Source organism: Alternaria infectoria (assembly GCF_024043175.1).
Source record: "Alternaria infectoria strain BMP 0036 chromosome Unknown scaffold_14, whole genome shotgun sequence".
Taxonomy (NCBI): domain Eukaryota; kingdom Fungi; phylum Ascomycota; class Dothideomycetes; order Pleosporales; family Pleosporaceae; genus Alternaria; species Alternaria infectoria.
The window spans coordinates 89,940-116,664 of NW_026250703.1; the positions used below are offsets into that span (position 1 = coordinate 89,940).

Below are 26,725 nucleotides of genomic sequence, written 5' to 3' on the forward strand. Positions count from 1 at the left end.
CACAGCTGTGAGCTACACAAGAAGTGAGATCGTGCTTCCTGGCCACCTATGATGTCTGTTGCTTACCCTTCCACAGGCTCCGCAACCAGCGACTCAGTGCGGTGAAGCACATGTTGCCTCTCCCTTGCTCCGACGGTATGACCACCTTCGCCGTACCCACGGAGATGATGATCGCAGTGTCTTCCTGGCTCCAGAACAATGCAAGTTGGTCGCCGTTTACTTCTATAGCCCGTTTGGCTAATCAACCTCAAGCTCGAAATCAATCTCGCGAAGCTTCCGACCAAGAACTACAGCTCTGCGGTTGTTAAGATCATTGCTGAGTCTGTCACCGACCCAATCAACTACGCCCCGCAGGACAACCCTGACGGCGCAACGGCAACTGAGACCTACCTGCAAGTCTATCTCTGTGCGACAGAAATGGGCATGGACGTTCTGCAAAGCTTTGCTTTCAAGTTCATAAGAGGAGCCCTTGCGAGAGAAGGACTCACAGTGCAACAGCTCAAGAACTTGATCGAGAATCACAAGATCTTTACTCCGGATTTCTGCAAGAAGGCGCTGTCGGTACCACAGTATCAGAAGGTCATGTGCGCCTTCGCTACTCATATCGTTGCGCATCGAGAAGACTTCGATGGCAATCCTGTGTACGGAACTCTGATGGTTACCACCGAGGGATATCTGCCGACTTACCTCAATATCATCCATAGTAAAGTTAGATCTGTCGTGGAGCAACTCAAGAGGGAGGACAAAAACATGGATGCCGGCAATGACAACGAGTCGGTCAAGCCTTAGTGCGTCAGCTCACGAGTCTATGTGGTTCCGTGCGCGCTGGGAGACCTTGTTGCATAACGCAGGTGGTGGTGGCGTCTTCGGCGATCCTTGTTATCCTCTCCTTTTACATCACTCTGCTTCGAGTGGAGCCTCTCTAGGCATAGGCGTCCACATTTAGTCTGTATCGCGATGATACCAGGAAGGATAGCAGGAGTATGGCGTTCATGTAGTACTACACACGGAATGAAACCTATTGAAAACCATCACGCTGCTCACTGCGATTCCCAGATTCCCTTTCCGGTATATGCATATTATCAACATGCCCATGTCGTGTTCACGTTACTTGTGGAAAGCCTGAAGGAGCCCAATTTCACACGTGTACCTCGCGTTTATTGGTTCATCTACATCAACAGACAGTGTCTGTATGCTACCGGCACACCCATGTCGTCACCCATCTTACTTGCAGACGCCTTGAGCCACTCCCTGCTCACACATGAACCTCACGTTCTTTGTTCCAAACGTCGAAGTAAGCTGCAAAAGAGCTTTCATTATTCCTGTTCTAGCATCGCAACACAACTCCTCAGCAACGCCATCAACCGTAGCTGTATGCTCCGTCCCGCAGGCGTATCCGCATGTTTACCAGCACCCCAGCCAAACGGCAGCACTAACCTCCTTCTACCCTTCTTATCCAGCACGACGAGTGCGTCCAATGGGAACTTGCCTCCACCGAGTGGATGTAGAAGGCCTAGGCGGACGAAGTGGTTGTTCGAGGGAGTCGCGGCTTGTATCAGAGGTAACGAGAAGGGCGCGGAGGAGGGGAGTCTATGTGTCGAGGGGTCGTGGCAGAGGACGAAGGGCTGTAGAGATGGGGAGAGCGTGTAGAGGTCTGGTAGAGCGGAGCTGTGGGTTGTTAGTAGTGGTTTGAAATGGTTCAGGATGATCTTACCAAAGCAGGTCGTAATGGACTTGAACATTCCCCTGCACACACAAAACAATTATTGACGCCTGCCTCTTATACCTTGCCCAATTATTATGCGCTTCCAGCATACTGCCTACAGGAGTCGCGAGCGTACTGCTAGCCAATATCGCATCCACATCCACGCTCCATGCTTCCTCCGTACTTATAACATCTAGCTCTTCCAATTCACACTGCGTCTTCGACCTCTTCAGCGCATCGCCCAATGGCGGCAGAGCAGGCGACGGCTCCCTCCTCCGCTGGACCTCGTCCTCGTCCTCGTCAATAGTCAGGCGCGAGCGTTTGCGGCTAAGTGCCACATCCATGGTCCAGCTGTCGTGCGTAAGTAAGTCACCCATCTACGGCGTCACGTCATACATGCGTTGTGGGTGGAGAACAAGACACGACCAGCGCACATCTTCCTACGACAGTCGGTCTGGGGTTGTGGCAGAGACGCACGCACGAGCGAAAAGACCCAGGGTTTCCTGCACGTCAGGCCCAAGCTCCCCCTGCATACCCCGCCATCAACGCGCCTTCCGCCTTGCCTGCGCAGCGACCTACCCCACTATCCATCAGCTCAGCTGCGCCTAGGCTACCAGAACGGCGGCTGGCGAACCTGCACTTCGGATGCTTCGCGCCCATGGCTGAGAACGTTGCGAGTAGACTGCGCCAGAGCACTTGGAATGGGAGTATTCCGCTCGAGATACGCCTGCACAAGGGCGACTGTAGGACGTACGACGAGTCGGATCCTTACTTAGTACGTGCAGTGTCGACATAGTCCGGTGATGATACATCGGATGAGCTATGGCTGACGAGAGGTAGATACAATTTCCACGAATATCGTATCTCGGGCTGCTCATACACAAACTACATGCCTTTTTCGCACGCAGCCTCATCTACCCGGATGTCACGCCCAAAGACGCGTGGTTATCCTACGAAGACGTGCCGCTGAAATGGCATTATCCACTGGGTCTTCTCTACGACCTATACTCTGGCGCTGAGCCGGCGTATCCCTCAGATACGGATACGGACGCTGAGCAAGCGCATAAGATCGAGAGCACAGAGGAAGAGCGTCAACATTTACCATGGCGACTCACAGTACACTTCTCCGACTTCCCGTCCGAGCAGCTTGTTCAGCTCGACAATGACGATAAGCATATGCATGATCTGTTCATCCACAGCGTGAAGGAGGCCGACTACCTCAGGACAGGAACAGGAAAGACGGTCATGTTTCTAAGCAAAGAAGACAGCACGCAGCTCTGGAGCGGAGTGAAGAACCACGACTTTGCGGTGTACAACCCCATCAACCAGAAGCTGCTGAACCCGCAAGGAGTCAACCTGAGACATCTACCAGTGCGGCTCTATCTCCCACACGCGTCGTCGGAAGGGGTGCAAGAGGAGACGGCACCCGGGAGTTTGAGAGTAGTGCAGAGGCTGGTGACGCCGAACCTGTCGTCTAGTAGGTGTAATTGCGGTGTAGGTGTGGAAGGCGCTGACGGCAGACAGGGCAACCACAGACCATCGGGACAGCACTGAACGCGATATTGCCGACACTATTTCCGAGCAGACGCAGTCCGCTGCTGGCGCAGGCCGTGTTGCACGGAGCGGTGCTGCCGCTGAGCGCGAGTGTGGAGGAGCTGGTGCGCGCGACGGCATATCTCGATGGCTGGCTGCACATTGCGGTGGTTATGATGGGCTGAATAAGGATTTATGCCAACAGCGACGGCGGTCACATGGGAGCCGAGTCATGTGGCGACGCTATTCCACGATCCCGGATAGCAGCAATATTGGCAGTACGGGCAGCGTCGCGATAGCGGACGCGGCAGCACAACTCAGACGTTCCAAGGCGCGCGTGCAGCTCGCGAGACTTGCTTCTGCTGATAGTGCCTGTGACACGGTGATGCTCTGCAGCGTTTCAAAGGCCGTGTAGGGCTCGTGTGCCATGCTTCGCCAAGATGCGGGGGCACAGGCACAGCAGAAGCTTAGTGAGGATCCCGGCACTGAGCTACCAAGGCCACCCCACGCGTCTCCAGTCTGCCTGGGCGCTATCGGCGTAGCGCGTCGCCCTGTCGACGCGAAGCCAGCGTCTGGAAATGAGGCATTATTGACGTGCGTTGTTTTTGGCTCCGGTGCGCTAGGCCTGCTGTTGCCCGGTTGATGCTGCCCACGGTTCGGCTGGTGTCAAACGGCCCTGGCGAGATATCCGAGGGTGAAGGTGGGTTCGCGCCGCCTTCATCAGTCATGGACGATAAGCAATGGGCGATGACATCGCTGCTGCTTCTGCCGCACAAGAACGGTTTAGAGGTGGCAGGGGTGCTGGCTGAGTGGAGCCGACGAGTAGCGTCAGCGGCTTGCAGCGCCAGACGCACCTGGGCAACTGTGTGGAGGCGCGAGCGAGAGGTTCATGGGGAGTGCTGGGAGTGCTGGGAGTGCTGGGAGTGCTACGGTGGATGGCTTGGTATCAACGACCGGTGAAGCTCTAAAGCGGCTCTTCTGGTGACAGGCAACTAGCAGATAGTGACTACACATCCGAACGTGAGTATCTCCGACGTGAGGCTGCGATCGTCGGCTCATCTACGACGAAATGATGGCATGTCGCGCCATTGGCTGCACTGGGTAGCTCCCTCCTAGCTCCCTCAACCCTCGCGGGTGGTTGCTAGGCCCGACCCAACCTTCATCTACTCTTCACGCTGCTCCTCGCCCCGAGTCTCCAACATCCCCCAGCGCCCACTATCCATTACCCACTCGGACGAGCCTCAGACGTAAGTACCGCTCCCTACTCCCTCCCTCCAGGCCCGCGCCCATTCCCCGGCCGAAGCGACGCTGCACCCACCCTTGCAAGCTTGGAGCCTCCCGGACAACCCGCTAGGACCCGGGGCCAAACAAAATGCCTCATCAACTGTGCAGAAATTTTCGGCGAGCCGGCGCATTTAAAAGCGGACATTCACCCTCTTGCTATTAAGAGCTTTTTCGTTCTCACTCTTTGATGCTGCATCGCTGTCGACCTGCGCCTTTCAATTAAACATCGCCGAGTCCCTCTGCCTAGCGACCGTTTCCGTGGGTTTGATCCGATCGCGCTGACCAGCTTCCGTTGCCATCAACAGCCAAAACAAAGCTTCCCTCAGCTCGATATTCAAACAGTGGACCGATTCAATTCGTAAATGTAAGCCCAATGCCGCCTTTTTCTGGAGCTGCCGGGGAGAGTTCGCGTCACGTTGTCGCATCCCGTCGCGTCGTGTCGCATCGCATTGCATCACCGCCATCGGGACCAGTCTCGCGACAAGCCTTGGCCGAAGATCGTTACGCTCGAGACCTCTCTTGGGAGTGAATCGCACGCGCCCAATGCGCCTGGCCTGTGCTTCTCCAGCTCCGGGAATCCTTCCAGGTCTTCACAGCTGCTCGTACGAACAACCTTTCTAACATCTCCACCCCAGAAACCCACAAACAAACACAATGGCCGCCATCAGCATGCCCATCGCCGCTCGCGCCGAGTACGCTCTCCACCAGCTCGCCAAGCGCGACAAGAACTGGGCCCAGCGTGAGCCCGGTGTCATTGTCGTCTTCGTCATTGTTTTCCTCGTCGCCATCCTCGTCATTGCCATGTTCATCAACAAGAAGGTACGTTCTCCCAACCACCCCAACCACCCAACTTTTTCCCCCATACAGCCTCCTAACACCCACCACAGAGGCAAGCTGGCAAAGGCATGGCATAAGATACCCCCCTTTGATTCGAAGTTGGAGCGAAGCCGAGCAGTACGATTTCAAGGCGGACAAGACATGACCCCCGATACGAAAGTCATAAGAGCTGTTATGTGGACCGGGCAAAGAGCTTGTGTATAATGTGTTTGAATATTCGCGTATAGGATAACATGGGCTGACCCTGCTGGGGAGGCACTGTGGTGCGAATGCCTCTATGAGAGGGCTTCGTGGTAATAATGAACAAGTCAAATACCCATTGAGCAGTCGTCGCGTTGAGTACGAGAACTGGATACATCTGCTAACATTGAAGATGGCTCAGTGAAGCTTCATTAAGAGAGCGGATGACGCGTTAACCATCGAAAGAGCATCGATGATATTACACTACGCGTTTCATTGCACGTTCGCGTCTCATTGCCTATGCGGAGAAAGCTTCATTCCATCATCTTGCTTCGAGGATGCAGGCCGTTGACAATTGCCTCGTCCCCATCATCCTTCTTCTAGCTCGCCTCGCTAAAGCATCTGCGAACCCAAGTTCAGTCTTGCTGCATGCTTTACGGCGGAATAGGCTAGCACAAGCCTGACCCGATCGCTTGCGTCTTTCTTTCCTTATTGCTTCTTGCAACATCCTTCTTTCCATTCGCTCTCGTCCCGAACCATGCATTATATCCAACGCGGAAGCCTGGTTGTCGTTCACACCAGCTCAAACCACTCATCTCTCGCATAGCTTCTACCCGCCATTGCTCGGCCATTCATGTATCCATCCAAATAGCACTCACCAACGAAATTCCATCGGCCATCCTCCGAAGGTCTTAGTACGTACGGTACGTTTCCGCCGAACAAGATCGCAACTGTATCTCCAGACATCATGCCTGCTGGTCCTAGACCAAGAGTATCCGATGAAGTGATGAAAAGGCGTCTGTTCATCAGTCGTTGGAGTAATGCGATGTAGCTGTTTATTTGGCGTTCCCTGGAGCTGTTGGGTGATGGAGGGCATACCTCAGTCGAATGCCTGGGAGACCGGTCCTTTGTATTTGATAAGGGTGTTTGTCCTTTTGCCGATTCTTCTTGCGGAGAATTGACAATGGACCTGAAATCACGCTGCGCGTTAGATCGAGCTGACGATCGAAAATCCCCGTAACAAGGCGCCAGACCTGCAGTGGTTACCATGAAGAACGTGAAGTCGAATGAATGCGTGAAGTCTTTAACGTGCTTCTTACACATCCTGTACAACTGCGGGAGAAGGTTCGACAGATAATCTCCATGACGCTCTGGTACTGCTGCCTGGAACTTGGTATTATCTAGCATTACCGTAGGGAAACACATGTTCACTGTGTCGATCCGCATACCCAATAAGCGAAGAACGCCCAATGGCGTATTTTGATCCATCTCAACCCCAGTATCCATGGATGCTGTGTGGGGCATTTCTTTGAGAATGCGAGTCCCATCAGGGTCCTGATGCAGAGAAAATGTACTGATGCGGCGTGTAGAATCCGCAAGGTTCCATCTCGGTACCCAGGAAGGGAGTTGTATATACGGTGAAGTAGATTCTGCCAGCTTGTTGTGGACGAACTGCGAAAGGATACTTAAGCTGCCGGTTTGCCGGATACAGTACTTCGCGGCACCCGCGTATACTTCGAACATCGACCTTGTATAGTCAGGTGCTACTTCTTCCGGCCAGTTCTCCGGATCTCGACTTGCGCTGCTAAGCCCGAGAAGCGCAAAAACTTTATCTCTTGGATCGGTAGATCGGAATGAGCTCGTCAAGCGTAGCAGGACGTATAGGTGAGAGAGATTGTCTTCCTGTCCTGAGATCCAGTGGTGTCTGCCGAATAAGATGGGATGTGGTTGGTGTCTGCAGATGACTTCCTGGATACTTTTGACAAATTCCATGCGTTCTGTACGATACTTACCGCCAGAATCGTTTAGCCACTCTATAGCTCTCTGAAGATCCGACCACGATAATCGTTGATTACCGCAAAGCATATCGGGGCATCCTCGGGACACTGCCATCTCTTGTAGGATCCAGCAGCGCTCGAACCATGGTGACTCCAGTAGCTGAGCTAAAGCACTCCATCTTTTATCATCCAGTGACGGTAGTTGAGCGTCGACATCGTAGATGTAGGAAAGCGTAGCATCAATAATGCTGTTTGCGGCCTTAGCAATCTCTTTAAGCTGTCAGTAACTGTTGGCAAGATTTTGGTACTATCATGATGTCGCAGAGACGGGGCAATCAAATACCACTTGATATGTTCCGAGACCCTGGCAGAGAACACTCACCGTTCTTGACCGGAAGCCAGACTATGGTGTGCGTACTTCGTTTATAGATAGATCGCATAATGCGAACTTGCTGGGTACGCTCGGCGTTGTCTTCTTGATCAATACAAATTTGATCGACCCAGAACCACCCAGATGTTTTCCATCCTGTTTCCACCGAGTACGCATGTAGCTTCCTCAGCCCTTCTGCCAGGTTCGATGATATTTTCAGCTTGAACCCGTTGCATCGCAAAGTGACGCTTTGATTTGGAGAACCCCAACAGTAACTGAGAGCTTGATACGACGGAATGTGTTCATCCGGCGAAACCGTTTTCATCTCGCATTTGAGATACGGAAAGACAGCAACGATCTTCATCAGGCGAAAAGAGAGTGGGGTAGGAAGCGTGTGGTACAAGCAATCTGGTGCGATCTCCGCCGAAATTCCAGGCAATGGTCTATCTCCTCCGGTTGCTCCTGGAAGAGCTAAGGAACTAGAGCTAGACATTCTCGATACTCGCTGTATGAGGTATGCTGTAGCAGTAGACGTTGGATCGGCCGTGTCGTTGAGGTTCCTCTGCTGTGACGCCACATGCTTGGCTATGCTGGTCAGAGTGCAGCCTGATGTCCTGCTTTTCCCACGCTGTCAGTCGTATTGTGGCGGGGAAAGCGCAGATGCGCAGTCGCTGCTTCTCAGTCGAGATCATTGGCCACTGGTAGCCACCTGCAGGACGGCATCGTCTGGTCAGTTCTGTGAGCGAGCCAACACGCTCTCGATGGTCCTAGTGGTGAATCAATAAATGTATCGCAATCTTATATGCCGGTCTTGTTGAAATCCATTGCATGAAATTGGTCTTTGTGGCTGTAAAGTGAGGTGTTGGAGTACAGAGACGTCACTACCCCGCGAAGCGTTAAGCAACTGCGCGTCTGCGCATCGAGATGTTGGAAGGCACCAATCCACAAACATCGGGTGATCTAGGCATACCTAGGCAGCAGCAGCCTGAAGCTCACACGGCATGCATATTAAAGTCGAACGTAGCTACATGAAAGACCGCACATCTTTCTCATCCTCAAACAAACTCAAAAGTTCAAAGTCAAAGTCAAAATCATCCATCACGTACTCCTGCAACCATGCCAACCACCCTCACAGTCGCAGACCACGACTCCAAAAGCTCACGCAGCCGAACCTACAACGTCGACACACCGGAAAAGCTCCTCGCACACACCAGTTCACGAGACTCGCAGGCCTGCAAATGGCTAATCCGGAGTTCGGTCTCCGCTGATGAACTCCAGAAGTCATGCATTGTGGGCTCGAACAACGGGTTCGTCCATGCCGCTTTCGATGCATACAGCTACCATCATCATCTCACCATCCGCCCGGAAGACGTCTGGTTCGCAATTCTCTCACAGTTGAACTTCTACATCAACGCCAATGCGGAAGCCCTTCGCGATCATTTCGTCTCGCACCAAGGACAGAAAGAGCTCGAGGTCAAAGATGTGGGCAGCATTCACTCTGTGGATATTGGGGCGTTAGCTCGACGCATGACAGGACTCATACAGGAGAATGTCAAGGACCCCGATCTGCGCGATTGGATCATGCCTGCGTTCAGCACGACTACGGTTAGTGACCGCACAACAGCTGCGGTACTCATGATGGGTACGATGCAAGCGTATTTCTCGTACAAAATGAGTATCATGTGTGGTATTCCCTCTGTTACTCTACTGGGTGAACGCGAAGACTACGAAGACATCCTCGCCAGGCTGGAGAAACTCGTCGAATTGGGTCCCGAAGCGAGTACATTCGCTGATCTGCTTCGCCCTGTTCTGCGCAATTTCATCGCAACTTTCGATCCGGAGCAGGCCGTTGCCTCCCGCGACTTCTGGCAGAAGATCGCCCATCGCTCCGGAGGCGGCAGCGGGCCGTCATATCTGGGAGGCTGGCTAACGGCATTCTGCTTCTGGGACGACAAGGGCAAGTGCATGTATAATCTGAAGACAGGAACGCAGAGTTGGAACGTCGACGAATCCGATAAACAGCTGTTGGAATTGGACGGAGTTTCGTATCATCGGGTGGATACCGATGATATTCCGAGTGGCTTTGCTTCTGTGCCTGTGTTGGTGAACGACAATGGTACGGAGTACAAGACGAAGATGGTCGCTGGATCGCTGGGTATCGAGATTACTAGCAGCAATGACTCCGGTGCTGGGGCGGAGGAGAAGAAGCTGGATTCGCTGCAGTCGCTCAGTGGGTGGATGATGTATGAGATCGATCCTACTCCCAAGAAGAACCCCTGGGAACATGACTCGGAAGGGAATGATTCTGAATAACCAGTATATGAGGGTGTTGGATGAGGGTAATGACATCGAGCATGATGTGAAAAGTATGACGGACTAGTTTGCGAAGGATAAGGTTACCGAGTTTTCCTTATGGTACCGTACAAAACGTGATTTGAAATATATATTCTCTAACAATCTACACATGCGTTAGCATAGTCAGGAGATATTTAAATTGCATGAAGAGCAAGCTCAGAGAAACAGCTCTCTTCGTATAAACCGCATAGACATAATTGAAGTAATTGCTTGAATTTGTTTGCATATACATCTCAAAAAGTACAAATCAGGCTCAAAAAGTATCAACTTCTGCGCAAAATCGCAGGTTCATCCAGCAAACAAGATGCGATGGTTCTCCCCCTTCCACAACTATCCAAAAGACACTCTAGGTGAAGGCCATGCTCTTCTTGATCTCGGCAATGGCCAGCGCAGGGTTAAGTCCCTTGGGGCATGTCCTTGAGCAGTTGAGAATGGTGTGGCATCGGTACAAGCTCATGCTGTTGTTGAGGGCGTCCTGGCGCTCGGCCTTCTTCTCGTCTCGCGAGTCTGCGATCCATCGGTAGGACTGGAGAAGGACAGCGGGGCCGAGGTACTCCTCCTGGTTCCACCAGTAGGATGGGCACGAGGTCGAGCAGCAGGCGCAGAGAATGCATTCGTAGAGTCCGTCGAGCTTCTTGCGGTCTTCCTTGGACTGGCGGAATTCACGGCCCTGACATATTGTTAGTAGCGGTCTCTTAATCGGGTTCCAAGTGTGTACGTACGTCTGGTGCGGCAGTGTCGCGCTGCAGGTATGGCTTGACCGATCGGTATTGCTTGTAAAAGAGCGTCATGTCCGGCACGAGGTCCTTGACAACGTACATGTGGGGGAGCGGGTAGATGCGAGATTCCTTGGTTGTGTCGGTGGGGATACGGCCTGTCAACATCGTTAGCCTTCCAATTCCTTCATACGGTGCGATTCCACATACAGAGACATGCCAGGGTGTTGACTCCATCAATGTTCATGGCACAACTTCCGCAAATACCCTCGCGACAACTCCGCCTGAACGTCAGGGTGGGGTCCACCTCGTTCTTGATCCTGATGAGCGCATCCAGCATCATGGGTCCGGTCTTGTTCAGGTCGAGCGTGTACGACTGCATCTTGGGCTTGGAGGTCGGCTCATCTGGGTTCCATCGGTAGATGTGGAAGGTCTTGGTCTTCGCATCTGCGCTGGCCTCGGGGTCCTCAATTGTCGATGTCTTGCTCTCTGGGATGGGCGATCGCGACGCATCGGGTACGATCTTTTCGGCGGTCTTGGAGATGGGCTCGCGGGCGTGAACGTCGTTTACGGAGGCGAAGCCGCGGGAGAAAACTGCCGGCCGTACGGCTGTCGAAGAGCGTTAGCATTGCTCAGCTGTCGCGGTGACACTGGACGGTATACGTACCAATTCTCCGGGTAGCCAGGCGGGTGAAAGCGCGTGTGGAGGCCATTGTGTGTGGTGTGGAGTGGAGAGTGCGGGCTGGGGCTTAAAGATCAAAGTGTTGCTATCATCGAAGTTGTAGCGTCAGGGCGCCACTCAAGCTTCCTCGGTTATGACAACTGCCAACCCGTGATTGGTCGCGCATGTTCGTCGGACGATTCCGGCTTCTTCGGCCCTTCGACGCCACTACATCATCGTCGAAAACGTCAAGACTTGTGATACACATCTCGCACATAAAGATCGTTCGCCCAGTGTGGTTCTTTCCAGAACGCAGGTCTTTGAAGAAGTCATATTGCGATAGATCGCAAAGCTCAGCAAGGTCCCAGCACACAAAGATTTCGGCTACAAGCAATTTCTTTGTGCTCGTGTGATCAATTGCGCATAGCCAGTGTTGGTATTCATAGTAACTGTGAGGTCGGTAATATCATAGTGGCTTGTCGTACTCACATCACGCGGACGTTAGTGGTATAAGCCATATAGCCGATCGGCCTTGATGAGGTGGAATTTTCTTGCAATGCCGACTCACTCAGGAATAGCCGATGTTCCACGTCCTTGGGGACTTGACTCTCTTTGCACGTACTGTGCTTTCACTTAAATCTCACGAATGCTCCTCTCTCGTTCTGCCAAAACTCTTCAGCAGTCCAGTCTCCATCGGTCGCTCTGTCTCAATCACCGCGCAAATCTCCGGGATCACTCTGCCTTCTAAGGTCGAAATCCCACTGTTCCAAGCTCTACTTCCACAATTTCAGTATGAAACGCATTGCAATTTCTCTTCATGTTTCCAATGTGCAGGTCGCATGTGTGCACTCTCACGCCAACCTAGGAACAAACTGAACGGCCTGGAGCCTACATTAGCGCTGGGTTACCGCCTTTGCAAGGTTTTGGCTTAACGTAGCCTGCAGTCCTGTTCGGTTTTTTTTTCTTGTATGAGGTGCTCTCGTCCTTATGGCTCCACACTACGTCGTGGTTTTCTATAATAAAAACTACAGTTCTCGATATTCCCCAGAAGAATTTCGTGCTATACCAGCTTTCAATTGAACTTTGGAACGAATCTCTGGTTTGAGGGCAAGCCAGTGTCATGTCTTCGCTCTGTCCTCTTCCGGACGTGGACTCACCTTCACCACGCGGACCACCAAAGCAGAAGGCACGACGAGAATCTGGGGTCCGGGGCCCCACTTTGAGCTCTCACTTTCACCTTATCGCGACGGAATCTCTTAGAAGCGTGTTTGCTCAAGCTGCCAGCTTGGCGAGGCCTTTCGTCGCCGCGTCCACCCTCTTCCCTCCGCCACTGCACCACGCTCACACGGTCGCGTCGCCCCAAGATCCGCACCATCCGCACCCGCTATAGCGCTGTTAACGCATCATTGTTGCTAAGATTGTGGAAGTCATGTCTCTCTCATCACCTCAGGTAAGTCGTCGTCTGTTTCGTCTGCTCTTGCATCTGCTGTGGAATCTTGTTGTTGACAGTACTCGAGGCACATACGCCCACCAAGGGTAGGTTCATAGGCGGTAGCCCGACTGGTGGCTATGGCAGTCCACTCCGTCCGCGCTTCGAGAGGGACGAGCAGTCCTTGCCTACTGTGGCAGAAGACGGATCCAATGGAAGCGCGTCCACTGATTCACACTCCGTTTCTGGAGGATCATCGTCGCAGCTCAGCTACACCAATGCCATGCGCCACCCTATGGATGCTTCTCGAGGACCAGTCAACAGCCAGATGCCACACGCAAAGCAGAAGCTTGTGGGTTTCGCTTTATCCTAGCATGTCGAGGGACTGTGGCTAACATACACGAAGCCAACAACTCCTCAGCGAGCTCATCCTATGACAGTCAACGGAAATATACCGCCTTCTCTTGCGTCTCCATCGTTCACTTTACCCCAGGGCACTCAGCAGTACGGTGACTACACGCAGAAGATGGCGCCGGCTAAGACCAACCACCTCAAAGACATTGGTTCTCAACGTGGCATCTCTCACACAGGCCAGAGGTCCGATAACTGGCGTTCATCTGGTCACGCATCGTTCAGCAAGTCCAAGCGTCATCCATCCACCATGGTCAACCCTGCGCCAGCATTTCCACGCACGATGACCGACATCCCCGAGTATCTGGCTGTACAGGAGATGGCTTTCCGTCAAGGTCAGTATGACTCAGGAAACTCTCGCAGCAGGGTCCCAGCAAGTCCCTTCGCAAGCCTCTTCGACCAGGTCTGGGAGCGGTTCTTCCAAATGGGTGCAGCCTACGGAGGAACGCCTGCCACATCGCCCGTAGAGCCGTCTCCTACTCACGAGAACTTCGTTTGGTCTATCCTGATCAACCCCGCTACACAGGATCTAGAGCATCTCAACGGTTCCGTGGACATGGGATGGGCTCATAAGATGTGCAGCATGTCTTTGAACTGCATGGAAGAGCTCATCCGCGTCGTGCGCAACCGTCCCAAGGACTGGGAGAAGATCGTCTGCGACATCCCTTTCCCGGTCAAGCAGACCATAGTGGCCTTCCCTGACCTCTGCGAGTACTACGACGTCCTCCAGCAAGAGGCCAACGAGGCATTCGGCGGCGGATTCTGAGACTTGTCAACTGCGTCGACTTTAGCTTCACGGAGTGGGATTATCGTCCCACACTCGGAGTTCCGGCCGCCTAGTAACGACAATAACAGTCGCGTAAGGTCTGTTGATGGTTTCGCCTAGGCGATGTTTACATGACGATCAGGGGTATGTTTGTATGGTGTTTCTCTAACGAGAACTAATAGTGGGTTGATTCCTTTTTGTTATCATGGCGTTTCACGGTGGGCACTGATGGAGTTTCGGCGCGATCTTGTTGGAGGAGTATCCCGGCAGCATCGTCAGTTTCTATTCATGTTCACGCCCACCGATCTCACGACGTCATGTAACGACCCATGTACAAGGAATAGCTCTGGCGCAGAAGCCCAGATGTACTGTAGCACAGCTACGCACCAACACGTATAACAAAAATAAGTTTCGATACAATAGCACAAAAGCAATAACACACACCTCGCGTCGTGATACTGCCACGCCAGATCACGTGGAGACGCGAATACGGGAGGGAATGGCTCCGGGCCTTTCCAAGATTTGCGAATATCCGCGTCATGCACATCATATCAGATTTTCATCACCATCTACTATAACCGTGTCCAGTCGCGCAAACCGCCCCTCTGAAAATGACCGCAACAGCACCAGCACGTTCGCATGGCTTAGATCGCCAACACAGCCTTTTGCAGCTCGACTGCAGCGCCGACCTGCGACACTATTCGCGCAACCTCGGGCCAGGCGTCCAGGAGCGCATCTTCCAGACCACGAGCGACGCCCTGCGGAAACAACTCGACGAGCATCGCGACTTCCTGCTCCGGCATCAGCAGCAGCAACCGCGGCTGGCTCCTACCTCGTCGGTAGTCAGCGGCCCAGCGCCCCCAACTCCTCAGGCATACCCACAGCCTCATCCCTATTCCCAGGCGTCGCAGCCCCCTCCCCTCCAGGCCGCCGCACCGCAGCTCGTCCATCGCCGCCCCGAACCCGCCATCGTCCCCGGCGACATCAGCACATACCCGCTCGCCCTGCGCGATGCCTTGTATTCGCAGAAGCTGATTCCGCGGGCGCATGACGGCCGGTCAGCGTATCATGTGGTCGTCAGCAGCAAGAACCGCGATCTGGGCGAGGATACAAAGGTCGTAGGGACTTGCCCAAGCATGCTGGCAGCGAACGAACTCGCGGCGCGGTACTTTGTCGAACATTGTCTTGTCGATGTTATTGACCCGAAGTTCACACAGCTGGCGAGCGGCGCGTTGCACTGCGGTGCGGGACCTCACAACGTGTATGTGCAAGAGGGTAGGATGGAATGATGGACGCATTTGGGAATACAAGATGTCGTGGACCCGGGGCAATGGTCTGGTCCCCAGGTTCCACGGTACCCTTTGTCACCTGCAGGGTCCGCTGCCGTCCTGCATCATACCCGTGCTTTCAACCCGTCAGGCGGTATGTCATGTCCATCAAACATGTCGGACAGTCGCTTCCGGGATGTGCATCGCCACCACAAGCCGATCGACGACTCGCGGGCGATTACAGAGCTCAGCGACGTTCCTGGTCAACCAGAAATACGACAAAACGCGAAGTAGTGAGATGAGATGGGCCAACACGCACCGGTCAGTCACAAGACGTGTCGGGCAACAGGAGTCAGACAGGTAGCATCCTCTCATCGGCGCATGCTGGGGTACTACATGCACAGGGCGAAATCAGCTTGGAGGAAAGGAGTTTTACATTCTTGGAGCGTTTCGTGTTTTTGGGCGGATATGTATTATTATAATCTATTTCGACGATCCATGCGCATCATTGCTGGACCATAGAGCGAGTCAATTAATTTTGTAATTACCTTACAACACTGTCCACGGTCTATACCGCGCTTCTCCGCTTTGACGTCTTCTTATTACACCTGTCCGAGCTGTCATGTAGACTTGTCAGTGCCGCCTGTAAGTCGCGCGTGTGACATGTCTACCAGTACCTATTCTCGACCTCTAACCCCTCGTTACCCAAAAGTTACTCGCACCCACGCCGCCAGACGTGAAACGAAGGGAGACGATCACCATATCTTCACCGGAAGTCCGTTTCATGCCCACACTTCCCAACAAGGCAGTTTACCAACAAGTGTAGATTGCAGTGTTGGCATGTTCCGGACTCGTTTTGCTCGTCCGCCCGCTACTTGCCGTGGTAGCAGGGTCAGGCGCTCCGCAACTTGGCATGCCCTTGTCCCTGTGACCGGAACCCTCGCATTGCGGGCTGTTAAGCTACGTCATCAACACTGTTCACCAGAGCGCGCTGGTGTCGCATAAGTTGATTCATATCCTGCGAAGAAACGGAAATCGCGCGCTTCATAATACCGCGTCGCATCACGTAGATCCGATCCCAGACCCTCACTGTACCCAGCACAACGGAACGAGCGACCATCCCTTGCACGAACCCTGCCTCGCAGGAGCCACGCCACGCATAACCTCCTACCCACGCCGCAGCCACACAGCCCGCCATGGCGCCCCCAAACACGCCTTTCGTCTACCTCCTCTGGCACCTCTACCTCGAGCCCATCTTCGCCCTCGGCGGCACATACCACCTCCACTGGGCGCCCGCCGAGTACTTCACCTTCATGCCGTCCACATCCGCGTACCACCCCGACTCGCAGATCGCATACGACCAGCTCGCATCCGCATACCTCTTCTTCGCCTTCACAGAGGGCGTGTTGATGCGCGTTGTGAAAGATCGGAAGACGTGGTGGTGGATTGTGCTGGGGCTGATACTGTGTGATTTGGGGCATTGTTATGCGGCTTGGTGTGAGATGGGGACGAGGGGGGTGTTGGATTTGGGGAGCTGGAGTCAGAAGGATGTTGTTACTAATTCGCTGAATGTGCTGCCGGTGCTTGTGAGGGCGGCGTATTTGGTGGGGCTTGGTGTGCCTGGGGAGGGGGCGGAGAGTAGGAAGGAGATTGAGGGTAGGAAGGCTCCGAAGAAGGCTTCGAGGAAGGCTTGATCTGAGATGTGATTCTACTGTTGAGATAAATATACATATTGCGGTTTGATCTGGTAGTATGCAGTATGTCACGGTCAGCCCAACGCAGCCTACATGCTGGAGTCAAGATTCTTGCTTGATTACGTTCCTCACATGATGCATGTGCGTTCATCTCTATGAACCAAGAGCTAGCGATACGGTCTTCTGTGTTTGTGTAGTCGACAAGTTCGGTTTGTCAAGGAAATATCATGTTGGCGCATATACCGCGGCCGAGACAGGCCGTGGCAGGGTGAGGCGAAGTTTGTGTCGGTCCCAGATAGCATGATATCTCGATTTATACGTGAGACGCTCTACGCGGTCAGAGTTTCAAGGCCTGCAGCATACACGCAATTTCTCCAATCTTCTCGTCTATTCCACGCGCGCGTTCAGCACGGCTGATTCGTCAAGTCTCTGCAGACGGCATGCATGGAAAATATAGCAGCATGTGGGGGGAGTGAGCCGCGGGAGGGCCACGCTGCAGGTCAATATCGAATTCTGCGCGCACTATCGGATTCTTTGAAATGCCATGACGGCGCACTAGCCTTGGAGTCGCTCTCAACACTTTCCCACCAACCCCCATCGAGGTGGAAGTCTTCACGTGAAGGTTGCAAAGTGCGCGGGCTGCACAGACGGCGACTGGCTTCGGGAGATTCAGCGCGCAGGACGGAGGCAGGCTATGGTTCATGGCCCCAACGGTTGCAAGAGCCGGCGTGTGTCTAATTGGCGGGCGGGGCACAGTGATGCGCGACTAAATGGGGAAGCTCCCGCAGCTGTCAGGTTAGCAGAGCAGGCGCCGGCACAGTCTGACGGCGGTCTTCCGTGCAACTTGCGTAAAGATGACCGTCGTCGAGTCAAGGGCTTCGCTGATTGCAGTGCGACGGTGGAGAGGCCCACCAAACGCGCTGTGCGTGCCGGTGTGGCCGTACGTCATACCGCGGGGCTGAAATCTTGCAATTTGCGGCCATGGACACGAAAGTATCAAGTACGCCCCTTGCCGTAAGCCGCACGCCTCATCCAGGAACAGCAGCCAGATATCCTGAATTTGCCCAACCCCCAGCCCAGCACGCCGGCAGCACTTTCTTGCTTGGGCCCCGACTGACACGCGTAACTAAAGGCGCGGCTTCCCTACTACCTGCTTCATCACGATCGATCGAAGCTGCCGGAAATTTCACTGCGCGCGCCCACCGCCTCTATAACTTCACCTCGTCTGCCCCAAGCCATTGCGCAGGACCCGCTTCTCCCGCCTATATCTGATTGCCATTTCTCCACCATTTCTACAACCTCAATCTCTGACCAGCGGGCGCCCACGCCAGACTGCTGCCCAACATGACCACCCACGTCGTCTCCCTGTAGGTACCGCTTTTCACTTGTCAGCCTGAATCACCCTGTAGATAGCGCACTATGATTCCAATCTGCACCGCGTTCGCCCTTTAACAGCGCTAGTTTCCTCCCGTATACCGTCGACTTCCACGAGTCCAAGTCCAACCCCCCAAGCCCGCCAGACGCCGCGCCCCCGAAGCTGAGCGAGACCGCCCGCGAGTCCTCCGCTACTAGCATAGCCAAATCGCGGCCCGTCAGCAAGAATGCAGCTGAGGAGCAGACCCCGAGCCTCCTTAAGCGGGCGCCGCCGACACACATCCAGCTGCCCAAGACGCCCATGCGTATGACGGAGCATGAGGACTTCTTCACCCCCGGCCAGCCCAGCGCGGCCACGCACTTCCCCAAGCCAGCAGACCCCCGGGGCCTGGTACGTAGCGATGCCCATGTCCCCGAATGGGGTACTACCGGTCTCTTCTTCAACCAGCCCATGTCCAGGGCCGAGCCAGCGCCTCCCGACACCATCCTCGAATACGCAAAGGCGCAGGAGCGGGCGCAGGCCCAGAAGGAGCGCATGAAGGGCTCTCACGCCGGCAAGCCTACAACGGACCCGCGATGGGCCACCGAGTACTCCGTCGTGCCAGCTGTCCAGGGCAACGGCGGCCTGACCAACGCGCTGCGCTGTGCCGTGGATAACAAATGTATTAGTGACACCATCACCGTCGGCTTGATCGGATTCCCCACAGACAGCTTGAACGAGGAGAAGAAGACGGAGATCTACGAGAAGCTCGAGGAGGAGCAGGACGCGCTCACCGTCTTCGTCAGCGATAAGGACTTCGATGGCCACTATGCGCACTACTGCAAGACCATCCTGTGGCCAGTCTTCCACTACATCATCCCCGACCACCCCAAGAGCAAGGCTTTCCTCGACCACTCATGGGTCTTCTACGTCAAGGTCAACCAGGCCTTTGCCGACAAGGTCGTCAAGAACTACAAGCGCGGAGATGTCATCTGGATCCACGACTACCACCTGTGTCTGGTCCCACAGATGATCCGCGAGAAGCTTCCAGATGCACAGATCGGCTTCTTCCTCCACACTGCGTTCCCCTCCTCCGAGGTCTTCCGCTGCTTGGCCGCGCGGAAGGAGCTGCTCAACGGCATGCTCGGGGCGAACCTAGTCGCCTTCCAGACACCAGAGTATTCCCACCACTTCCTGCAGACGTGCAGTCGAATTCTCTCTGTCGAGGCTACTGAAGACGGTGTCCAACTTGAGAACCGCTTCGTCAACGTACACTCATCGCCTATCGGCATTGATCCTCGCGCTCTCGCCCTGGCCCGCGAGGAACCCGAGGTGCTAGAGTGGATTCAGACCATGCAGAAGCGGTACGAGGGCAAGAAGGTCATCGTTGCTCGCGACAAGCTCGACAACATCCGTGGTGTCAGGCAGAAGCTGTTAGCGTTCGAGTTGTTCCTCAACAAGAACCCCGAGTGGAAAGACAAGGTTGTTATGATCCAAGTCGCCACATCCACCACCGAAGATACTGAACTCGCTGCGACCGTCTCCGAGATCGTCACTCGTATCGACGCGGTTCACTCAACCTTGACGCATAACCCTCTCGTCTTCCTGAGGCAGGATATCGCCTTTTCGCAATATCTCGCGCTCCTTTCCATTGCCGATGCCCTCGCGATTACTAGTCTTCGTGAAGGCATGAACCTTACTTGCCACGAATTCGTCATCTGCCAGGATGGTCGCGCGAGTCCAAAGAAGCACGGTCCTGTTATCCTCAGTGAGTTCACCGGAAGTGCTTCAGTCTTCCAAGGTGCCGACCTCGCTGTGAACCCCTGGGACTACAACAGCATCGCACAAGCGTTCAAGGTCGCCTTGGAGATGACTGATTCCGAAAAGGAACGCAGATATACCAAGTTGCGCGATACGGTTATGCACCAGACTGGCGACTTCTGGGTTAACAACCTCAGCTGCCATCTCTCAAAGGTCCACGAGGAGCAGTTCAAGCGCGACACCATGTCCATTCCCCGTCTTTCGTCCAGCAATCTTGCGCGTACCTACCAGGCATCTCAGCGACGACTCTTTGTACTCGACTACGAAGGCACCCTCGCATCCTACGGATCTGTTAACAACACCGTCCTGGCGAACACCGAGCGTGTCATTGTCGTGCTGAACGACCTTGTTGCTGATGACAAGAACGATGTTTACGTCATGACTGGACGTACTGTTCGAGAGACTGAGCTCATCTTTAACCGCGTGCGAGGTCTCGGTCTCATCGCGGAGAACGGTTGCTTCTTGCGCGAGCCCAGCGCGAAAGAGTGGATACAATTCCCCGACGAAGAGAAGACTGTGAAGTGGAAAGACTCCGTCAAGCCCATCTTGCAGTACTATCTCGAGCGTGTCGAGGGTAGTTGGGTTGAAGAGCGCCATTGCTCCATGATCTTCCACTACAGAGCGCCCAACGACAAGGATGATTCCGCAAGCCGACATGCTGGTGACTGTGCCAACCACATTAACGATGCATGCGAGCAGCAGCGCATAAAGGCGGTTCCCACCAAGGACTCAGTTGTCATCGAGCCCATCGACTTCGACAAGGCCTCTGCTTCGCAATACATCTTCAGCAAGTACCCTGAGAAGGGCCGACCTGACTTTGTGTTCGCGGCTGGAAACGACCGGAGTGACGAGGGTGTTTTCCGATGGGCAGAGCAGCTGAAGGAGGAATGGAAGGTTCCCAACGTCCAGACCGTTACCGTCGGTGATCGCAACTCCATCGCCATGTCGACATTGCCCAACGGCGCAACCGGTAAGTTCGCATTCTTGATTTTTTTTAACAAGACTTCACTAACATACCCTGCAGGTCTTCTCGGCGCCCTGAGCAAACTCGCGAAGAACCCTCGTACACCTTGAAACATTGGAGTACTTTGGGCAAGCGAGCAAACATGAACCTCTCTGCACGGGATATGTCTAGCGCATTTCGATACCCTCCTTACGACCTGATGATTGGTAATGGTAACGAAAGCACGGGGAACTTACTTTGGAAGGAAGGGATTGCGAAAGGGATGTTACGCACGAATGAATGTCAAGCATGGGTGGAGTCCGGTTGGTCTTTTCCTATGATAGATCTTTTCTACTCTCAATACGGAACCTAGAATCTTCTTCATGATGGTATTGCTGTTGATCTGTGCGACGATGTGAGTGTGTCGATGACTATCTTTCTTCATCAATACGTGCCCGACTAATGGCAATCGAGGTATGCGTGAAGGACTGCCGTAGATCGAGCTACATCGGGTGTGCCTCTTGATATTCATGAACAGCGATCCCGTTGGCGTCGCGTCAGTGCGAACTTATAGTAAGGTATGCCAGCCTCCAACTGCAAAGACGCGGCTATATAATGTCGTTCTCTAGCTTAGACAGACGGGAACTTGGACAAGACTTAAGCACAATGTAGCACATAAACACTTCGAAAGCCAAAGGGTGACACCAATTTGTTCATTCAAATGGCAACTGCAGTCCACGCTGCAGACAAAAAGATATATACCACGAAAGATATTTAGAAGCGAATCAACAAGGCATCAAGAAGGGTATCGCTTAAACCAAAAAGAATCATCCATCATCAAAAAACCCCAAGCCCATCAACCAAACCCCTCTCCTTCCTCCCTTTCTCTCAGTCTCACAGTACTCTAAGCAAAGTTGCCCCCAGCAGTCTTCTTACTATCCGCCGCAATACTAACGCCCTTGACCACAATCTCCTTACCGCCCTCACTCGTAATCTTAACATCGACGCTATCCGCGCCAAAGCCAGCCGGGTTCTCAAAGAAGTTGTACGGCTTGCGGGTAGTCGGCTGCCAGGTCTTGCCTGAGTCGACGGAGACTTCGAGTTTGGAGACGGCGACGTTGGAGTTCATGACTTGCATGCTGAACCAGAATTTGGAGGTGCCGGATTTGTTCTTGAGGACGATGGGGGTGGTGATGCCGCAGGGGACGGGGGTCCAGTCGACGTTGATGACGCCCTTGGAGGGTTCTGCGAGTTTGGCGAAGCCGTCGGGGTAGAGGTCGAGGTGGTTGGGGCCGCAGCTGTGGGGTGGGGTTAGTGATTGTTTCATGTGAGATTTGTACGGTGGGATTGCTTACCCTGGGCATTGGTCGGTGACCATGGCGGTGATTTTGTTACCGTTGGGGCCGGTTACGCTGACGCACACACCGCAGGCGTTGCCGTTGTCCCAGTTGGAGTCGGAGAGCGCGGTGCCGTAGAGGCCGGCGGGGATGGTGTAGCCAACGAAAGAGCACATGCCGCCCTCAGTGTTTCCGCCGTAGAAAGTGGCTTCGCCGCGCTTGGAGGCGGCAGATGATACGGCAGCTTTGTCAGCGGGAGCCGCGGCCTGGGATGCGGCAGGAGCTGGAGCCTTGGACTCGGAGGCAGGCACTGCGGCAGCGCTGGATGACTGGGCGGCAGCGTAGGACTTTGATGCTTCACTCTGGGGAATGGGAGTGTAGGCAAGCGAGCTGTAGTCTAGTTTGGTAGTCGGGAGGACGCTCATGGTAGGGTAGGAGGGCGAGTCGGAAGATCCTGCAGGCTTGAAGAGAGCAGAGGTAGTGGCGTTGCCATACGGAGCACCGGTTGGGCGAACGGTGACGGTGGTGAGGATCTCCTTGGTGCTGGTGGATGTGATATCCTCGACAGCATCGGGAGTAGCAGAGCCAGCACCGGGGGTGACAGTGACGTAGACCTTCTCGTAGGTGGTGGTGTAGACAGTGCTCCTGGAGGAGCAAGCGCCAGACTTGCTAGTGGTGGCGTCGGCAACATCCACGGGCTTTGCAGTCTCGTACACCGTTTCAGTTGCAGTCGTGGTGACAGTCTGCTGGGAGCAGACGGACTCAGCAACAGCGAGGCCCGCGATGGGGAGAAGAGAGAAGAAGGTGGACTTCATGGTGTCTGATGACTGTTTGATGGAGTGACGGAAGATGAGGTTCGAACGACGACTTGTTGGAAAAGACTGAATAGGATCGTATCAACGAGTCCAAGTAATGAATGGCAGCAGCTCAGCGGCTTGCAAAAAAAGACGGAAGTTCGACTTCGTGTTGAGAGAGTTACCAGAAGCTTGAAGCTCTACGAAAGGGCGTCCCCGCCCTACATAAAGGCCTCGAACAACGCTTACATCTCATTTTACTTGACTAACCCAACGCAGCGCCACGCAGTAAACTAACATGTGGAAATTTGCGCTCGGGAGGAATGCGAATAAGCTCATCTCTTGATCACCAATTCCGTTGTCTCGACCCACCGAACGTAGCGGGAAAATGCCGGCCAGGTACCCACGCGCTTCTCGCCTTTTTCTAGTCCAGCCCCAGTGATATGCATCCGTTGATTGACGGGCGTTTGGGGTTGAGCAAGCCAGAGTCCGTTTCAGAAAATGCTTGTGTCAATGCTTGGTATGATGAGTTGGGGGCATTGTGAGTCGTGTGGCGCTAAGGCGTAGGATGCGCTAAAAGGCGATCAAACATGCGTGAGATGAGAAGACGGGAACACGCAGTATTTTTGAAATTCGCTGCCGAGAACCGGATTTTGAAAAGTAGAACACCGCAAGCGACGTTCTACAACTGCTTGTTGCGCAGCCATAGCATGATGCGTTGTTTAGCAGTAACGCCGCGAGTGTGTTGTGTGGCTATGCGATACTAATTCGGGAACCAAAGCGTTTCAAGGAAACCGATTTGTGGCACTTCGGGACTTTATCGGCCGTGTAGTACAGTCGCGTGGTAACTACTAGTGAGTCTAGAACCAGTGTATATATTACACGAAATACCGAGCGTAGTCCGGTGATGGTCCGGTGGATATTGTTGACTCGGTAGACGCCCGCAACATCGTCGACGAACCTGCTACATGATCCCGCATCCTCCACGTTGCGCCTAGATGGAACCCGATCTGTAGACTGTTGACCATATCAGAACTGTGTGTCCATAAACGGATGTAAGGATGCGTAGATGTGGATCCGAAGTCTTCCCCATACAAGTACAACAGGCTAGAGCATACAACAACAGCCCCGCGATGGCGTCGGTGATACTCCTACCATCAATCTAAAATATCGGCTCCTTCCAGAGAGATTGTTCGCTGAGAAGTCGCTTGCATTCGGGTGTAGCCAGAATTGTCGTAGTCGCGGTGACAGCACACACGTCGAAGTCTCTGCTTGGACCAGGGCCATGCCAACCAGAACCGCTGCGATGTCGCGACATCTTGGTCTTCCCAAATAATACGAGAGTAGTATCTTCCTGGTCATCTGTGACCTGTATGATTAACCAATTGCGCTTGAGCGCGTTCTCGCCTTGCTTGGTCGCCGAGTAAAGTTGTGGACGGCGTAATCTAGCAACTAATGACAAGCTGCCGTCCTCTGTACGTTCATTCCACAACGATGCAGAAGTTGTTCATTCCCGGTCCGTCTCTGATCTTCCTTTTCTCAGCCGTCGTAGCCTTAGGCTCATTCGTCAAGGTGAACAAGTAGTAACACAGCTTTGAGGTATTTTTGCTGAATCTCATCGTAAAACCTAGATCGCCCATGATTCCCAAAAACAAATCTTCGTCGAGATAGCGTGAGTTGTCGACGCACGGTAGAGGTAGAACAAAGAATAGAGCTGGCAACACCGAATCGGCCGTCTCCGTCCATGCAACGCCCTTTCTCAAGAACTTGGTGATGCGTTTCAGCATCTCGCCTCGACCAACTGCATCCGGAACATAGTTGAGTACGAGAGATAGGGAGATAATATCGAAGCGCTCATCGTCGCATGTAGGAAGTGGCCGCTCCATGAAATCCTGCTTCTCGATGCCCGGCCCCTGACTGTTCAGATCGATCCTCGTCATGTCGATGACGCTTGCGTACTTGGAGATCTCGTTCTCAGTTGACAAAGCTCCAACTTCGAGACATCTGAGTTCCGCGTTGCCAGCGCTGCGGCGATCCCGTGCTTTGGGGTCCAAAACCTTGGATTGCTGGAGCCAGTCGACTAACAGCTTGCTAGAATCACCACCCCTGTCTTTCGCCTGACCTTGCTTGCTTGCAGCCTGGTACATCTTGATGCCTCCATTTTTCTCAATAGCTCGCGCGATCTCTTCTGCCGAGCTCACATCCCCTTTCTTCAGAGCTGCTGCATGCTCCTTCTGTAGTCGGTGATGGGTGCGAATGATAGTCCTGGAGCGCTCCGAGGTCATCCGCTCTTTCGGCTTGCTGACGGGTGGTCGGCCATGCGACAGAGTCTTTTGGCGCTTTTTGACGGCCATGACGATTTTGATGTTGCAGTCACATGGCTGAGGTAAGGTGATGGTTGAGCGACGCCGAGAGCTCAGATGCAAGGATTTGGCGCTAGTGCGTTAGCGTGCTTTCTTCCCACACTCGACTTGTAGCCGGAGCAAAAACCACAACTTTTCGATTGCGACTCTCGACACTAACTCCAGGACCACCACAACCGCCAAAATGGGACCCAAGGCCGTATCTAAGAGTACGTCAACGCAGACACCGCAACCGCGAAATCGAGGAGGAGCATAAATGTCGCAAAGTGGCACCGGACCACGGCAGCAGTCTGTGGAAAAGGGAACTTTGCGAATGCGCCTCGATCAGCGACCCTCCCATTGCGCTCATCGCTAACATCCTTCACAGCCCCTACCAAGACTGGCAAGCAGGCCAATGCTGCTGCCAAAGCGGCCCTCCGCGGCGTAAGCCTCCCTTGATCCTCTTGAGTCGTGTCAGAAACATACCTCTGACGGGCTGTACTTCTCGTGTGATGGGCACAATTAACGAGATGACAGTCGTATGCGAACAAGAAGCGCGCGATCAGGAAGAACACCAGCTTCCACCGGTATGCCCGACTCCAACGCTGCGAGATTTTGCCTGCTAATATGTCGCAGCCCCAAGACCCTCGAGCTGTCCCGCGCCGGCAAGTACCCTCGCAAGTCGGTCCCCCATGCCCCCCGCATGGACGCCGAGAAGGTTCTCATCCACCCTCTCAACACCGAGTCGGCCATGAAGAAGATTGAGGAGAACAACACCCTCGTCTTCATCTGCAACGTCAAGGCCAACAAGCGCCAAATCGCCGCCGCCCTCAAGAAGCAGTACGACGTCAGCTGCGTCAAGATCAACACCCTGATCCGTCCCGACGGCTCAAAGAAGGCTTTCTGCCGCCTCACCGCCGATGTCGACGCTCTCGACATTGCGGCCACCAAGCTCGCCATCGTTTAAAGAGGTGGTCTCTGCATAAGGGAAGGCATGGTCATGATAGGGTCTGGTTATACCCGGCAATGGAAAAAGCGATGTGATATGCATGGCGGGCGTTCATGGGATAAACGTAGTCACGGTGACTCGAATGAATCAGATTTCCACATGACGCCAAGTTGGACTTGGTCCTCAACAACCTTTACA

The 26,725-nt window shown here is 54.0% G+C and overlaps 13 protein-coding genes across 13 annotated transcripts; 9 read left to right on the forward strand and 4 right to left on the reverse strand.

Moving 5' to 3' along the window:
- Nucleotides 1–198: 198 nt before the first annotated feature.
- J4E92_007812 (uncharacterized protein) lies at nt 199–789 on the forward strand (the record flags this gene model as incomplete). The annotated part of the gene is made up of 2 exons (XM_051499174.1): nt 199–204; nt 253–789. 2 exons carry the CDS (start codon nt 199–201, stop codon nt 787–789), a joined length of 543 nt encoding a protein of 180 aa, XP_051350423.1.
- Nucleotides 790–1,316: 527 nt separating this feature from the next.
- J4E92_007813 (uncharacterized protein) lies at nt 1,317–2,049 on the reverse strand (the record flags this gene model as incomplete). The annotated part of the gene is made up of 2 exons (XM_051499175.1): nt 1,317–1,668; nt 1,715–2,049. The coding sequence occupies 2 exons, from the start codon at nt 2,047–2,049 to the stop codon at nt 1,317–1,319; spliced, it is 687 nt and encodes a 228-aa protein (XP_051350424.1).
- Nucleotides 2,050–2,363: 314 nt separating this feature from the next.
- On the forward strand, nt 2,364–3,423 carry ATG5 (autophagy protein 5; the record flags this gene model as incomplete). Its single annotated transcript, XM_051499176.1, has 3 exons — nt 2,364–2,480; nt 2,546–3,182; nt 3,230–3,423. 3 exons carry the CDS (start codon nt 2,364–2,366, stop codon nt 3,421–3,423), a joined length of 948 nt encoding a protein of 315 aa, XP_051350425.1.
- A 1,753-nt stretch (nt 3,424–5,176) lies between these two features.
- Nucleotides 5,177–5,436, forward strand: J4E92_007815 (uncharacterized protein; the record flags this gene model as incomplete). Its single annotated transcript, XM_051499177.1, has 2 exons — nt 5,177–5,341; nt 5,410–5,436. 2 exons carry the CDS (start codon nt 5,177–5,179, stop codon nt 5,434–5,436), a joined length of 192 nt encoding a protein of 63 aa, XP_051350426.1.
- A 3,367-nt stretch (nt 5,437–8,803) lies between these two features.
- J4E92_007816 (uncharacterized protein) lies at nt 8,804–10,000 on the forward strand (the record flags this gene model as incomplete). The annotated part of the gene is made up of 1 exon (XM_051499178.1): nt 8,804–10,000. One exon carries the CDS (start codon nt 8,804–8,806, stop codon nt 9,998–10,000), a length of 1,197 nt encoding a protein of 398 aa, XP_051350427.1.
- Nucleotides 10,001–10,388: 388 nt separating this feature from the next.
- On the reverse strand, nt 10,389–11,471 carry SDH2 (succinate dehydrogenase complex, subunit B; the record flags this gene model as incomplete). Its single annotated transcript, XM_051499179.1, has 4 exons — nt 10,389–10,712; nt 10,765–10,916; nt 10,969–11,367; nt 11,426–11,471. 4 exons carry the CDS (start codon nt 11,469–11,471, stop codon nt 10,389–10,391), a joined length of 921 nt encoding a protein of 306 aa, XP_051350428.1.
- Nucleotides 11,472–13,281: 1,810 nt separating this feature from the next.
- Nucleotides 13,282–14,025, forward strand: J4E92_007818 (uncharacterized protein; the record flags this gene model as incomplete). Its single annotated transcript, XM_051499180.1, has 1 exon — nt 13,282–14,025. One exon carries the CDS (start codon nt 13,282–13,284, stop codon nt 14,023–14,025), a length of 744 nt encoding a protein of 247 aa, XP_051350429.1.
- A 611-nt stretch (nt 14,026–14,636) lies between these two features.
- J4E92_007819 (uncharacterized protein) lies at nt 14,637–15,314 on the forward strand (the record flags this gene model as incomplete). The annotated part of the gene is made up of 1 exon (XM_051499181.1): nt 14,637–15,314. The coding sequence occupies one exon, from the start codon at nt 14,637–14,639 to the stop codon at nt 15,312–15,314; it is 678 nt and encodes a 225-aa protein (XP_051350430.1).
- Nucleotides 15,315–16,489: 1,175 nt separating this feature from the next.
- J4E92_007820 (uncharacterized protein) lies at nt 16,490–16,987 on the forward strand (the record flags this gene model as incomplete). Its single annotated transcript, XM_051499182.1, has 2 exons — nt 16,490–16,711; nt 16,841–16,987. The coding sequence occupies 2 exons, from the start codon at nt 16,490–16,492 to the stop codon at nt 16,985–16,987; spliced, it is 369 nt and encodes a 122-aa protein (XP_051350431.1).
- A 1,344-nt stretch (nt 16,988–18,331) lies between these two features.
- On the forward strand, nt 18,332–21,236 carry J4E92_007821 (uncharacterized protein; the record flags this gene model as incomplete). Its single annotated transcript, XM_051499183.1, has 3 exons — nt 18,332–18,354; nt 18,449–21,132; nt 21,187–21,236. The coding sequence occupies 3 exons, from the start codon at nt 18,332–18,334 to the stop codon at nt 21,234–21,236; spliced, it is 2,757 nt and encodes a 918-aa protein (XP_051350432.1).
- Nucleotides 21,237–22,009: 773 nt separating this feature from the next.
- J4E92_007822 (uncharacterized protein) lies at nt 22,010–23,257 on the reverse strand (the record flags this gene model as incomplete). Its single annotated transcript, XM_051499184.1, has 2 exons — nt 22,010–22,403; nt 22,461–23,257. 2 exons carry the CDS (start codon nt 23,255–23,257, stop codon nt 22,010–22,012), a joined length of 1,191 nt encoding a protein of 396 aa, XP_051350433.1.
- A 1,460-nt stretch (nt 23,258–24,717) lies between these two features.
- Nucleotides 24,718–25,590, reverse strand: J4E92_007823 (uncharacterized protein; the record flags this gene model as incomplete). The annotated part of the gene is made up of 1 exon (XM_051499185.1): nt 24,718–25,590. One exon carries the CDS (start codon nt 25,588–25,590, stop codon nt 24,718–24,720), a length of 873 nt encoding a protein of 290 aa, XP_051350434.1.
- Nucleotides 25,591–25,783: 193 nt separating this feature from the next.
- Nucleotides 25,784–26,545, forward strand: 60S (60s acidic ribosomal protein P2; the record flags this gene model as incomplete). The annotated part of the gene is made up of 4 exons (XM_051499186.1): nt 25,784–25,808; nt 25,967–26,022; nt 26,116–26,165; nt 26,215–26,545. The coding sequence occupies 4 exons, from the start codon at nt 25,784–25,786 to the stop codon at nt 26,543–26,545; spliced, it is 462 nt and encodes a 153-aa protein (XP_051350435.1).
- Nucleotides 26,546–26,725: the final 180 nt, after the last annotated feature.